Source organism: Drosophila teissieri, chromosome 3R, assembly GCF_016746235.2.
Source record: "Drosophila teissieri strain GT53w chromosome 3R, Prin_Dtei_1.1, whole genome shotgun sequence".
Lineage (NCBI taxonomy): Eukaryota > Metazoa > Arthropoda > Insecta > Diptera > Drosophilidae > Drosophila > Drosophila teissieri.
This window is the reverse complement of record NC_053032.1, coordinates 21190492-21203644: the sequence shown is the minus strand read 5'-3', so window position 1 is coordinate 21203644 and position 13153 is coordinate 21190492. Positions and strand designations below refer to the sequence as shown.

Genomic DNA, 13153 nt, shown 5'->3' with positions numbered 1-13153 from the left:
CGTATGCGGTCAAAAGTGGAAGCTTCCATGTATCGATAACCCAAACATCGATTAGTTCCGTTCCACCCCTGGCGTTCGCTGACGGCGTCTTTTTCCCGAAAAAATTTCAAGTAGTCGAGACCGAATTCCGCAGAAACAACTCACACGCTCCGGTTCCGCGTTGTAACAAAATAAGCATTCCCATCGCGGCAATTACAAACACAGAGTGCCCACAGCCATTCGCAAGCGCAGTTAGCAGGCAGCAGAAAAAATCGATTGAACAGAAATGGTAATTTTGCGGCGAATTTTGAGCGGCAGCGCAGCTTGCTTTTCGCACTGCGCGTGCCCCCCGCGAATTAAATATTGATGCGTATTCCGGATTGCGGAAGACGCACACAGTGCACTCGAAAGTGGACAACCACGTAGGCCGCAACAACAAGGAGCCTCGAAATCGGCGGGCATTTGTTATTGTGCTGCTTTGGGCAATCGGCCGTAACCTCACTTCGGTAGCGGTGCCACCATTTTGTGTTTTCTGCGACTTGTGCCATTCGCTTTATTATTTTGTACTATGAAATGCATTGTGCTGTGTTCTCTTCGCAGGCTGGCGGTAAAGCAGGCAAGGATTCAGGAAAGGCCAAGGCGAAGGCGGTATCGCGATCGGCGCGCGCGGGTCTCCAGGTGAGTTTTACAATCTGTACCTCGGTTTTTGGCGCCTTTTCGGTACCCACCTCGCCAGCGAGCATATTCCACCACACCACAACAGGGTGCCTGCTCTCGGCGGACGTGGGGGTGACAAAAACATAAACAACCCAACCGCCGGTCCAACCAACTAACCAGGAATCCTCCCCTTCTGCCGCACACAGTTCCCCGTGGGTCGTATCCATCGCCATCTCAAGAGCCGCACTACGTCACACGGACGCGTCGGAGCCACTGCAGCCGTTTACTCCGCTGCCATATTGGAATACCTGACCGCCGAGGTGAGTGCGTCCGTCGACTTTTCCCGCCTCCCGTTTTTCTCTTCCGGCGCTTTTCCCCGCTCCAGCTACATTTTCCATGTAAACAGCACGTACTAGAAATGTTTAAGGGATAGCCCTTTTTTATTCCGAAATTCCTGTAGTGGCATTCAGTACACTTTTCTTATTGTGTACAGTAACTCAAATTTTCCCGCTCCAATTGAAAAACAGTTTTTCTTATTGACATTTTATGTGGAATGAGTATGACGAATATGTACACCTTATTTATGAAATATTCGAGCCTCATTGATAACTGTCTAAATAAAAATAATTTTGTAATTTGATTTTATATATAAAGCTATTAATTTTATAGGCATTACATTATTATTGATATTGTTTTACGACTTTCGAAAGTTACACTTTTCCCGCCATTTTTCCGATACTTTTTTTTTTAGTTTTATTTACTTTGCCATTTCGATGTTTGTTTTGTTAATGAGTCATAAATGTCAATAAGTTGCTGTAGTTGTGGAAAACTTTATTTTCAACTCTATTCTAAATTGGACAGTTAAACTAATTTCTTTCGTTTCCGCATCCATTTCAGGTTCTGGAGTTGGCAGGCAACGCATCAAAGGACTTGAAAGTGAAACGTATAACGCCGCGCCACTTACAGCTTGCCATTCGCGGAGACGAGGAGCTGGACAGCCTGATCAAGGCAACCATTGCCGGTGGCGGTGTCATTCCGCACATACACAAGTCGCTGATCGGCAAGAAGGAGGATACGGTGCAGGATCCGCAGCGGAAGGGCAACGTCATTCTGTCGCAGGCCTATTAAGCCGGTCGGCAATCCGGCATTCGGACGCCTTCGAAACATGCAACACTAATGTTTAATTCAGATTTCAGCAGAGACAAGCTAACAAACCGACGAGTTGTAATCATTTCTGTGCGCCCAGCACATATTTCTTATATACAACGTAATACATAATTATGTAATTCTAGCATCTCCCAACACTCACAAGCATACAACATACAAAACAAAAAAAAGAAAACACACACAAAACGTATTTACCCGCACGCATTCTTGGCGAGGTTGAGTATGAAACAAAAACAAAACTTAATTTAGAGCAAAGTAATTACACGAATAAATTTAATAAAAATTATAATAAAAACGCCAATCCTGTTATTTCCAAAACCCAGACGAGATGTTTACGCTTGTGTCGATAAATGTAAAGTATTGCAACTAGATGGTAACTTATTCCAGCTGTAAGAAGTACAAGTTTTTTATTTAATTGTGAGCAGTACAGTAACGCGTTATCAGTTCAGTTTTAATCATTGCACTTAGCTCTCGAACCCACAATGTTTGTAAACCCAATAATAGTGTAAATGCCCAAAGAGAAAAATCACAACTGTAGCTTTTCACACGAAAGATAATAATTAATAGACTGACTTTTCAAAATGCGTATTATTTCAAAGAAGTTATCATATATTTAATTAAACAGCGAGCATTTACACAAAAAACTTGCTAAAGTAGACATTTTTGGATTAAGGAAGCAAGCAGCAACTACCTATTGCAGCATTCTACAAATGTGATGGATGGACCTTGGCCCTAACCCAGGAGATGGGGCTGAGCCCGCTGGACATCGTCGCAGCGCTCCTTGAGGTCCTCGGGATCCAGCTCCAGGCAGGCGCCCCACTCCACCAGGGTGATGCGATGGTCCTTGTTGGAGTCACAGGACTCGAGGAAAGGTGCGATGCAGTGCTCGAGGCTGACCAGAGGAGCACGGATGGGGAACAGCTCGTGGCGGGAGACTGAGCGATCGGTGTCGCCGTCCAAGTCGCACCACTTCCAAACGGCAGCGTTCGACCAGCGACGCGAATTATTGGTCTCAGCCTCCAGCTCCATCTGCATGTAGTGCTCGGTCAGCTCATCGCGCTCGGCGAGGTCGCGCATCACGTTGAACAGCCAGTCGCGCATGCGCCTGGGGAAGTCCTTCAGGTCCTCGCCCTCGCAAGACCTGGGCTCGTGGCAGGCGCCATAGTAGTCGATGTGCATGTGGGCGTTATCCGGATTGGTGCAACCGGGCTCACCACTGTCGCACCAGCAGCGCTGCTGATACACGGAGCAGTCCGACGGCCAGGTCTCGTTGGTGTTGGTGCAGACCAAGCGGCGGGTGTCCACCTCCTCGGGACACTCCGGGATGCACACGCACTTGGGCTTCTCGTCGTGCATCTGACAGATGCGACCGGCACCGCAGCTCATCGTCTCGCACAGATCGACTTCAACGACGGGATTGAGTAGATTGTGCTGCACTTCGGCCAACTTGGTGGCAATCTCGTTCTCCCGCTCAATGTCCTTGATCTGCAAATGGCATTTAGTTAGCGCATATCGCTTGTAATTGATTAGAGGCCACATGCCTTAGTCTTCTCCTCCAGCAGGCGCAGGAACTCCTCCTCGTTCTCATCGAGGTCGAGGTCCTCATCCAGCAGCTCATCGTCAATCTCCGTGGAGGCCTGGACGTGGCTCAGAGCCAGCAGGCCCAAGCCGAGCAGCAGCCAAAGGGAGCGCATCTTGGTTGGCGATCTCAACTACAAAGGTTTCGAGTAATGTTCCTTTAAAACTTATTGTTCCTCACTAACCCAAACTTCTCTCTATAAAAGGGCGTTCTTCTGGCTTTCTTTTTTACATATTTACAATATATTTGGCAACTATCAAGAGTCAAACTATAAATTAAGTGATTGGGAAAACCCAAGTTGCGTCGAGATTAGCTCTGGCCTTGGCCCAACTTCCGTTTCAAGGAGGTTTTCGACTGTACCCCGAACTGCTGCGTTACTGTACTCCACTCCGCTGGAGATCTTGTAACCACCACCCTTACGGGGTGGTTTTACATCCACATCCCGAGCGGCGTCTTTTTCTCATTGAAAACAATTGAAGAAGCCGCAAAAATCTTGCGCGCCTCTGCGGCAGGGTTCAAAAGGTCAGCGCGAATGCGGCGCGCAGATACAGAATGCAGCAATTCTCCTTTTATGAGCAATTTAGCTTCGAAAACAAAGCCGACTGATTGTTGGCAGAAGTTGGGAGTTTTCCAAACAGACCGAGAGTATTTAGCGAAATCAGGTGATGGATGAAATCCCAGAATTTTGAATGTTTGCCTTTCATTTCCTTTGCCCGATGCAAATAGTTTTCTCGCTTTTTGCAACCGCAAGTCGAAATATGTGAGAATATATGAGAATTTGGGGCATGTTGAACACATGTTGAAATGTTCAGTTCAAAGCTTTTACCCAAATCGCTGATGAAATCATCTATATATGCAAATGCTCCAGTTGATGTGAATATATACCTGATTAAAGCTGACCTTAATCCTATGGCTAAACGTACAGGCTCAAGTCAAGCCGAATTTTCGTAATCATTTCAAGACGTCGCCCCAGTTCTATGCTCAATCTTAGTGCTATGTGCTATATGGCATATGTCATATGGAATATAGAATATGGCACATTAGTTGCCCAACGACACAGTTGGCTTATCGCAGCGGGCGACTTGGCCCCACCGCCGCTTATCAGGATCGCTCGCTTCCGTTTTGGGCAGCAAGATGTGCTTAATCGTCGCTTTTGTGGCGCAAAATATCAAGTCAAATGCGCAGCTATGTATCTGGCAATTGAGAAATGTATACGCGATCTCCGGGGGAACGGGGATGGGGGCTTCCAGGAATATCCGAGTGGGATGCTGCCGCAGTGCATTCCACATGCTGCACATATATGCAAACTGCAGTACACAGTGCACAGTGCACATGTGTCTGTTTAATTATACCGACGAAACTGGCAACAATGACGTGATGCTGCCTCCAAAGATGCAATGTTTATGTCCAAGGGGCCAATGAATCGTGAGTGAAAATGGGCCTAACGCAGAAATAATTTCTTTCAATTTGCGGAAGTGCAATTCGCAGTTGACCTTGCAAATCACACGCCTAACTTTAGGATTCTAGTAAACTGCCTACAAACTCTACGTTCTGGCCAATTAATTGACCAATTATCGAAAATAAAGTCCAATTGATGACTATTTGCCAATGAGCAGGGAACATTGAACTTGAAGAACTCGAGCCTAAGCTGAGCTTGCAGAAATTTGAGGAACAAGCTGAGTATCTGTATTTGTCACACACTTGTTGTTAATCCGATTACGACACTCAGTCCGTCCTTTGTTTCACTGAACGAGTACTCACTGTGCGGCTAATGAAAAGCGTTTCCTTTCAAATGTCTAATCGCGTTGGCGGATGGCAAGCGACTGTTTGCCTGTGGAAAAGCTTCGGAATGATTACGGATCGCCAAAGTGGAGAATGCTCCACATTGTCCATGTTTTGGGGTCGCCTGCAACGTGTTGGCTCCCAACATGTTCGCTTGGAATAAAAACACTGATTGCCTCGATTTTGGTAGCTCTTTTTATTGGTGTTACTTTCCAAATATAAATTAAAACAAGACCACTTCTACTTACCTTACTCTATGGGAAACTTAAGCTCTGGTCCTTTGGAACAGGCCACTCCAGCGATGCTCCGGGTTTTCATTTCGGAAAAGAAATATGTGGTTTGCTTAGAGAAGCGTAATAAATGTTGGTTGACATGCTACACATAAGACAGGAACTTAAACGCACTTATAAGAACTCTAGTGTATTCTAGATGAGATCCGTTTCCTAACTTACCTTACGAATTAACTTTGTCTGAAGCGTTTAATGTCTTACTTTGCTTGGTTTATACGAATACGAATACGAATACGAGTAGAGTATGTTTAAAATTAAGAGAGAAATTTGTTTGTATCTAGAATTGCATTACGTTAACTAAATCTTTGGGTAAATAGTATATGCTATCGCTACAGAGAAGGAGACTTACATATCGGCAGCTAAAACAAATACATAGTGTTGTTTTTATTTCGTATTTATTTAAAATAAATATGGGCATGGGTTTTCATAGAGTTCGGTTAAGTGATAAATTGTATCTCGATAATGTTGCATAGTAGCTCAAAATGAATCTTGCAAACTGTGGACTAGACCTCCCTATCTCAATACTGCATTATATTTCATGATCAATTCAATTCGAAGCCCTTGTCGTGCACTACAGCTTAAATGTAGGAGAGAGTCGAGAATAAATCGTAAAACTAGTTAATCTAAAAAGCATATACATTTTCTTAGCATTTTGTCACTTTTTTTCCAGTATATATATACATACGTTTTCGAGTTTGTCATGAAATACAAATTAAGAGATAGATAAATTAACATCGTGGGAGGCTAGATTAGAAACCTTCAACATTATTACAGTATATAAGTGTCCGATTTGCTTCTTGTAAAAATTGACATTTGTTTTGATATCGTCTCTTGTGTACAATAATAGTTAAGGCCACGCCAGCCAGCCCTGCGTTTGATTTGATTTGTGATCCGACTTTGCTTCGCTTCGAATTTTATATTCTTATATTTTTGGTTGTTTTTGTGTTTTCTAGTTGGACGTATCTTCTTATTTGAATGGTTAAGGTAATACATAGGTATCTACGATTAAACTACTTGTTTTTGGGCCAATAAGCTCAGGCTACAGCTCCATGATCTATATCTAATTAATTGATTATGACTGGCAATTGTTCCTCCACCTTTGCACGATCCTTCACTTCGTTTTACAGATAGAGAGATAGTTGGATTCAAATAGAGAGCTTTGTGAAATTTTATATCGTATTTGGGCATGTTCTACGATTCAGAGTTCCAAAATAATGTCTAAAGTAATTCGATTGGGAGAAGAGCTCGCTTCTCACAATACGTTGTATAAAATATTTATATATAGTCTGGCATAGCTTAGGTCAATCGTAGATTTATCAATGGTATAGCTTAAGTGTAGAGTAAAATCGTAGTTAGTTGTCCTATGATAGAGAGACAATGCGTTAAGTTTCCTGTTTAGTAACTCTAAGCGAGTGTGGCCTAGCTTATGAACGAGCTTATTAAAGAGTGTCTTGATTCTTGAGCTTTAGCCGCCCAAAGAGCATCTAAATCAAAGAGAATTTTACACATTAGTAATTATAAATAAACACGTACTTCAGACGTAGTGCATCAATGGCGGAAGTTGGTATATGGGTGGCAAGACGTATTTTGGGTAACTCTTATGTATAGGCCACATTTAAAACAAACGACTAATGGCGGGTACGGTTACTATATGTCGCCAACTACTCACCCGATCTAGCGGCGATACTTGCTGTTAGCACTACCCCCCGTGGCCACGGACCCATTGGATACGCCCACCGCCTTGGCGCCAGTTGGCGGAGGAACGTTTCCATTAGGCGGCGGTGGTCCAGCGTTGTAAGCCGGATATGCTTGCTGCTGAGGAGTGTCTATAAATGTAGCTGGTCGTAATCAATGGCAATTTATGGTGCAATCCACTTACGGTAGTTGTTCGGCGGCGCTGCCGAGTAAGGATTCATGCGGTTTGCATTCATAGTATTGTGTTTTGATGGACCGCCTCCGTAGCTCTGCTGATAGCCAGTGCCGAAATTTGGCTGTGGTGGCTGCTGTTGCTGCGGCGGCTGCTGCTGGTGCGCTGGAGGAGCTGCACCCGGCACTGGTGGCGGCATGTTCCAGTTGCCTGGAGCCGGCGGCGGTGGTCCATTATGACCCATGGGTGGTGGCACTGCCCCAGCCGGCGGCACCTGTTGCACTGGTGGCGGACAACCCCACTGGTTGGGGTGCCACTGCTGGGCACCCGGTGGTGGAGGTGGTGGTGCATTCCAACCATTTTGTGGCGGCGGGTAGGGACCCCAGCCGTTCATCTGCGGTGGTGGTGGCTGCTGGTAGTAGGACTGCATAGGTGGCGGTGGTGGTCCCCAGTAATTGTAGTTCGGGGGTGGAGCGCTTATTGGCGGTGGTGGCTGTTGTTGGTAGGGAGGCATGGCCTGTGGTGGCGGCACTGGCGGACGGAAGCCAGGTGCCTGCATGTTGCCATTGTGTGGTTGCTGTGGCGGACCCGGTTGTTGCTGCTGCTGTTGCTGATTGAGCGGCGGCTTGACGCCGTTGCCCAACGCACCTGGCTGCTGTTTGTCTTTCTTCTCCAGGTTGTAGATAGATTTCTTGACGTCCACGTGCACGTACTTAATCGAATGTTGCTTTTTAACTAAACAAGTCGAAGGTTACACATTTAATATCTAACCGGTTTTGCAGTTTAGGTTCTATACTTACGGATGGCCTTATCCACTGCATCGTAGTCGTCAAACTCGACGAAGGCGAAGCCCCGACGCTTTCCCGTGGTTTTGTCAGTTAGCAATTTAACGGAGACCACACGCCCGAATTGCAGGAAGTATTCTCGCAGGCAATCCTCATCGTGGTTGTCCTTAAGACCGCCCACAAACAGTTTCTTCACGGATATATTGGTCTCGCGCGATTCGCGTTCAGGACGGGGCAGTGCCCGCTTGGCTTCCACAGTTCTGAAAGCGATAGGCTTAATGGTAGAGATCTATTCTTGGAAAGGAATGACCCCCCATAAAGCAATACTCACTTGCCGTCGATTATGTGCGGACGGTTCTCCTGGGCCTTGTCCACCATGAGGGACTTTGTGTAGGTGATGAAACCGAAGCCGCGAGATCTCTTGGTGGCAGCATCACGCATCACCACAACATCGACCACCTTGCCCCACTGGCCGTAGAACACCTTTAGGTTGTCCTCTGTGGTGTACGGGGCCAGCCCGCCGATGAAGAGCTTACGCAAGTGCTCCAGCTCGCATATGTCCTGCCGGTGGCGAGGTGGAAAGTGGGTTAGGTTGGGTGGCCATTAGTGGGTGGTGTGTATGTGTGTACAAGGGAACCAATTTAGGTGCGTCACTCGTCAACTCGCATACATGCACAGAAATGTACGTGTACGTTGCGGTTGGTTTTTCGGCCAGTACTTACATCATCCTCCCGTTCCGAGATCACAACCACATCGGAGGACTCCTCCGATAGGACCTCTTCCTTCACCAGCATTTTAGACATTTATTCAGCTCGAAATTCAACCGAAATTAACAAACGAAAAACCAAGTTGCACGTTGTAGGTCGAAGCGAAAATGAAAATTGTGATGATTGCAAACGCATCGATGAATCGATAGGTTTTCGATAGCCTGCTATGTGGGGTATTCGCACTTGAGAATGATTGAACAATATCAGAAACTTTATGATAAACAAGAGAGAACGCTATAGTCGAGTTCCCCGACTATCTGATTGGCAAATCGTTAGAAATTTAGAAGACTAATACAAAAATGAAAAAATATCAAAACATTTTTTAAAAGTGTGGGCGTGGCAGTTTTGGGCGGTTTGTGGGCGTGGCAACATGAATCGACAAACTTGCGCTGCGTCTATGTCTCTGGAGTCAGTATGCTTAATCTCAACTTTCTACCTTTTGTAGTTGCTGAGATCTCGACGTTCATACGAACAGACAGACGGACGGACAGACGGACGGACAGACGGACATGGCCAGATCGACTCGGCTATTGATCCTGATCAAGAATATATATACTTTATATGGTCGGAAACGCTTCCTTCTGCCTGTTACATACTTTTCAACGAATCTAGTATACCCTTTTACTCTACGAGTAACGGGTATAAAAATACATATGAATTGGGAAAGCGTTAGCTGTCATCCAGTTCAACAGAAGCAAAGCAACGACAGCGAATCAGCCACTTTACGCATTTAATTGAATATTTAATTTAAGTTACCATTGTTACTCTGTTAGGTTACCATTGCGACATCGATCAGGATCGGGAGCTAATGCCTCCACCAGAGGTTGAGCCTAGGCAACCCAGCAGCCTGCACTCCACCGCAATGGCCATTGCCGAAGAGACCGAACCCGAGCCCGAGGAGCCGGCCACAGTGGAACAACCAATGAATCCCAGCACGGCACGCTACCAGCTCTTCAACACGAACATTAGCCCCATTAGTTTGCGGGCATCCAGCAGTCAGCGGGAAGTTAGTGGCATGCAGCCAATGGAGGAGACAACAGTGCCTTTGCCAATGCAATCATGCCTTCGTCGCTCCATGCGTATAGCGAATCGCCTAAAGTCGGAGATCTCCAGCGCCACTCCCCGAGTAATGAATTTGCCGCGCAGCCGGCGGCTGGCGTCATTCCGGGAACATGCCACTTCCGTGGCTGTGAAAACGGAGACGGTCACCCAACTGCCGCGAGTTAATGATGCAGCGCAGAAAAATCGTTCGCAGAACGTAAGACCTGCACCCAATGAATGGATGGCCAATCATATTAGAACCTTTCTGCACCAGCTTAACAATGGAAATGTCAGGGAGCTGCAAAAGATTCCAGGAATCGGTTCAAAGACACCCTTTAGCTTGCCCCTGTAAAGACTAATACGGCTTGGAAGTCCTGGTCAAGGAGCCAACAAGGAGGAGGAGGAGCCTCGGGTTGAAGACACCTGAAGCGCGGGGCTTTGAGGCAGAGCTGAAAGACAGTCGCTTAGAAGAGGAAGGGGGAAGACGATACAGGGTATCGTAACGCCCAACCGACGTTCAGAAGGAGGAGTTCGAGCGCGGGGCGGAGGCCAGGAGGAGCAGGTCGCAACGACACGCGCAACAAGCGACAACCGGGAGGTGCGGGAAAACCAATGAATCCCAGCACGGCACGCCACCAGCTCTTCAACACGAACATCAGCCCCATTAGTTTGCGGGCATCCAGCAGTCAGCGGGAAGTTAGTGGCATGCAGCCAATGGAGGAGACAACAGTGCCTTTGCCAATGCAATCATGCCTTCGTCGCTCCATGCGTATAGCGAATCGCCTAAGGTCGGAGATCTCCAGCGCCACTCCCCGAGTAATGAATTTGCCGCGCAGCCGGCGGCTGGCGTCATTCCGGGAACATGCCACTTCCGTGGCTGTGAAAACGGAGACGGTCACCCAACTGCCGCGAGTTAAAGATGCAGCGCAGAAAAATCATTCGCAGAACGTAAGACCTGCACCCAATGAATGGATGGCCAATCATATTAGAACCTTTCTGGACCAGCTTAACAATGGAAATGTCAGGGAGCTGCAAAAGATTCCAGGAATCGGTTCAAAGACAGCCTTTAGCTTTACAGGGTCAAGCTTGGTCAAGATTTTGGAAGCCACCCTGGCGGGATCTGTACAGGGTCTTTCTGGACCACCTTAACAATTGTTAAGCTGGTCCAGAAAGACCCTGTACAGATCCCGCCAGGGTGGCTTCCAAAATCTTGACCAAGTCAAATCACTGCCCATTCGGCCCGGAAATCGATGGGAAAGGATTTGCGAGGCGAACTGCCTCGAAACTTGATTAGTACTAACCATTTTAATTTGAGTTTTGCATAGTGAGTGTAATTTTTGGGCCAAATACATTGATTTTACAAATTCTCGACTATAGTAGAAAAAAGAAGGAGCCGGACATCCTGTAACGAACTGATTTTCTTATTTCTGCTCGCTACGAAATGCAACGGCTAGCTCAGAGATTTTGTTTGTTCGTCCCACCAAATTTATGATTTGTGTGATTGCCCGACCAAGAAGAAGACAGATTCTCAGATTTAAACCACTTTTATTTAGCGTCACTTGCTGAACAGGATTCGGTGATTCTCGCCGCTGGATGCACGTCGTTGCTCCCTCGTCGTCCTTCCGTCGTACGGGGCTTAGGATGTTATGGGGCAGGGTGTATCGTCCGCGAGTTAAGCTAGCGCTCCTCTCCGAACCACCGTTGCGACCACTGACTCCACCGTCCCTTTCCGACCACGCTAGGTCCTTGTGTTTGCTCGTCCTTCGCCGATCTTCACGTGCGGCGATCCACTCTGGATGCCCGCTTGACGCACTTGTGTTCCCGTTGTTTCACCGTCACTCGGTATCGACTCTTCGCGTACTTCTTAACTGACCGTATGGCTGTGTGGCCCTCGCGTACTTCTTCTTGACTGTCCCGAGCTGCGCCGGCGCCGTCCCTTATATCGGCTGCGGGAATCCCGTTATTTCCCTTTTTGCACACGACTCGCTCGGGTCCTCTTTGTGCTTGTCCAAAGTAAGCACCGTTACCGTTCGACCTTTGTGCCCTTGGCTGGCTTGAGTCCAAGGTCCAGCGCGGTACCGTTAATTCACGGTCTCTCCGCTTTGCCGGGGTCCAAAATCTATTATTTACCGTTTGATCTGACCGCCCTTGACTCCTCTCGCATTCCAGCCGTCTTCGCTGTTGCTACGCCGATCTCCTGCACCCGGATTTGTGGGGAGTTTTAAGACTCCTCACAATCCTAATAGAATTAATTTGATGTGTATGTGTAATATTTTCCTTAATGTTTATTTTTGTCTTCGACTTTAATTTATTTCTTTCAAACCAATATCTAATAGTACCTTAAATAACATAATGTGACGTATTAAGGCATAAGCAATTATTATATTAATTTTTTTGTATTTGTAGTCGTAGTAGTATAGTCCCATTGCAATATTAGAATGTAAGAACCTAATTATAAGAGTCGCGAATGTAAACAGTACACACACACTTGCTGAATAAATGAAGAGTCAGTCGTCGCTGAACTGTCACAGAGCGCACACTAAATATTTAAGGCAAAAAACAAGTCAGAAATAAAACCGTTTTCATTGCGCTCATATCCAAGTTCAGATGTCGGAGTCGCCCCATAGTGCTCCTCATGAGGAGCACCGATTGTGCGGCCTGGGGAATCACACGCTGAGGTCCCCGTACCGCATAGTCAGGAATCCGCATCTGCTGAAGTTCGGCCAGTTGATAAACTCGGAGCTGCGGTCGCAGCCACTGTGCCTCTCGTGCTACACGCAACTGATCCGGCTCTACAGGCTGAAGAACAGCAATGCCAAGAGACATCTGGCAGCTAGGGCTCTTCTCTCGAGGAGTAGCAGTCGGACAACTCATCGCTCTGTTTCTAGTGTGTCCATTACGCAGTCCTCGGAGGACCAAGGACCAACCACCAGCGCAGCGGCGGCGGCGGCAGCGGCTCAAAGAGTTGCACCCAGTTCATCCGAAGATTCACTTTTCTCCGATGATGACGATCCCAGCTCCAATCTCAGTTTGAATGCTGTTAATGGCACGCGATTACCGAATGTCCAACCGATTCCAAAGAGGCGCCAGTTTGTTCATCTAAATAAGGAAGCCATGGATATATATTTGGCTGGAACTACTGGAGGATAAAACTTTGTTGCATTTTGGATATTTTCATATTCAGTTTTAAATTCGATTTGAAATAAAACTGTTAAGAATTGGCTGTTACGTCTATCGAT

At 46.8% G+C, this 13153-nt stretch overlaps 5 protein-coding genes across 11 annotated transcripts; 3 read left to right on the top strand and 2 right to left on the bottom strand.

The window, feature by feature from the left end:
- The first annotated feature begins 76 nt into the window (after positions 1–76).
- LOC122622630 (histone H2A.v) lies at positions 77–2104 on the top strand. Its single transcript, XM_043801218.1, has 4 exons — positions 77–268; positions 580–657; positions 843–956; positions 1534–2104. Exons 1-4 carry the CDS (start codon positions 266–268, stop codon positions 1762–1764), a joined length of 426 nt encoding a protein of 141 aa, XP_043657153.1. The 5' UTR covers positions 77–265; the 3' UTR covers positions 1765–2104.
- Positions 2105–2394: 290 nt separating this feature from the next.
- Positions 2395–5232, bottom strand: LOC122622626 (SPARC). Its single transcript, XM_043801214.1, has 3 exons — positions 5144–5232; positions 3345–3515; positions 2395–3288 (listed from the first exon to the last, which is right to left on the bottom strand). The coding sequence occupies exons 2-3, from the start codon at positions 3495–3497 to the stop codon at positions 2536–2538; spliced, it is 906 nt and encodes a 301-aa protein (XP_043657149.1). The 5' UTR covers positions 3498–3515; positions 5144–5232; the 3' UTR covers positions 2395–2535.
- Positions 5233–5387: 155 nt separating this feature from the next.
- Positions 5388–8993, bottom strand: LOC122622625 (ribonucleoprotein RB97D). 6 transcript variants are annotated; one of them, XR_006326306.1, is made up of 6 exons: positions 8829–8993; positions 8438–8667; positions 8122–8366; positions 7334–8056; positions 7124–7269; positions 5388–6938 (listed from the first exon to the last, which is right to left on the bottom strand). XR_006326306.1 is itself a non-coding variant. In XM_043801212.1 (6 exons), the coding sequence occupies exons 1-5, from the start codon at positions 8907–8909 to the stop codon at positions 7129–7131; spliced, it is 1431 nt and encodes a 476-aa protein (XP_043657147.1). In that variant the 5' UTR covers positions 8910–8992; the 3' UTR covers positions 5388–6938; positions 7124–7128. The 6 variants fall into 6 exon arrangements, 3 of the variants coding, with proteins under 3 accessions (XP_043657147.1, XP_043657148.1, XP_043657146.1); XR_006326307.1 differs by having other exon boundaries at positions 7124–7266; XR_006326305.1 differs by having other exon boundaries at positions 5388–6077; positions 6140–7280; positions 8829–8992.
- Positions 8994–9562: 569 nt separating this feature from the next.
- Positions 9563–11295, top strand: LOC122622628 (kinesin-like protein Nod). Of its 2 annotated transcripts, none has more exons than XM_043801215.1 (3): positions 9563–9819; positions 10551–10987; positions 11087–11295. In XM_043801215.1, exons 1-3 carry the CDS (start codon positions 9682–9684, stop codon positions 11202–11204), a joined length of 693 nt encoding a protein of 230 aa, XP_043657150.1. In that variant the 5' UTR covers positions 9563–9681; the 3' UTR covers positions 11205–11295. The 2 variants fall into 2 exon arrangements, with proteins under 2 accessions (XP_043657150.1, XP_043657151.1); XM_043801216.1 differs by having other exon boundaries at positions 9563–9837; positions 10569–10987.
- A 1141-nt stretch (positions 11296–12436) lies between these two features.
- LOC122622629 lies at positions 12437–13142 on the top strand. The gene has a single exon (XM_043801217.1). It carries the CDS (start codon positions 12522–12524, stop codon positions 13062–13064), a length of 543 nt encoding a protein of 180 aa, XP_043657152.1. The 5' UTR covers positions 12437–12521; the 3' UTR covers positions 13065–13142.
- Positions 13143–13153: the final 11 nt, after the last annotated feature.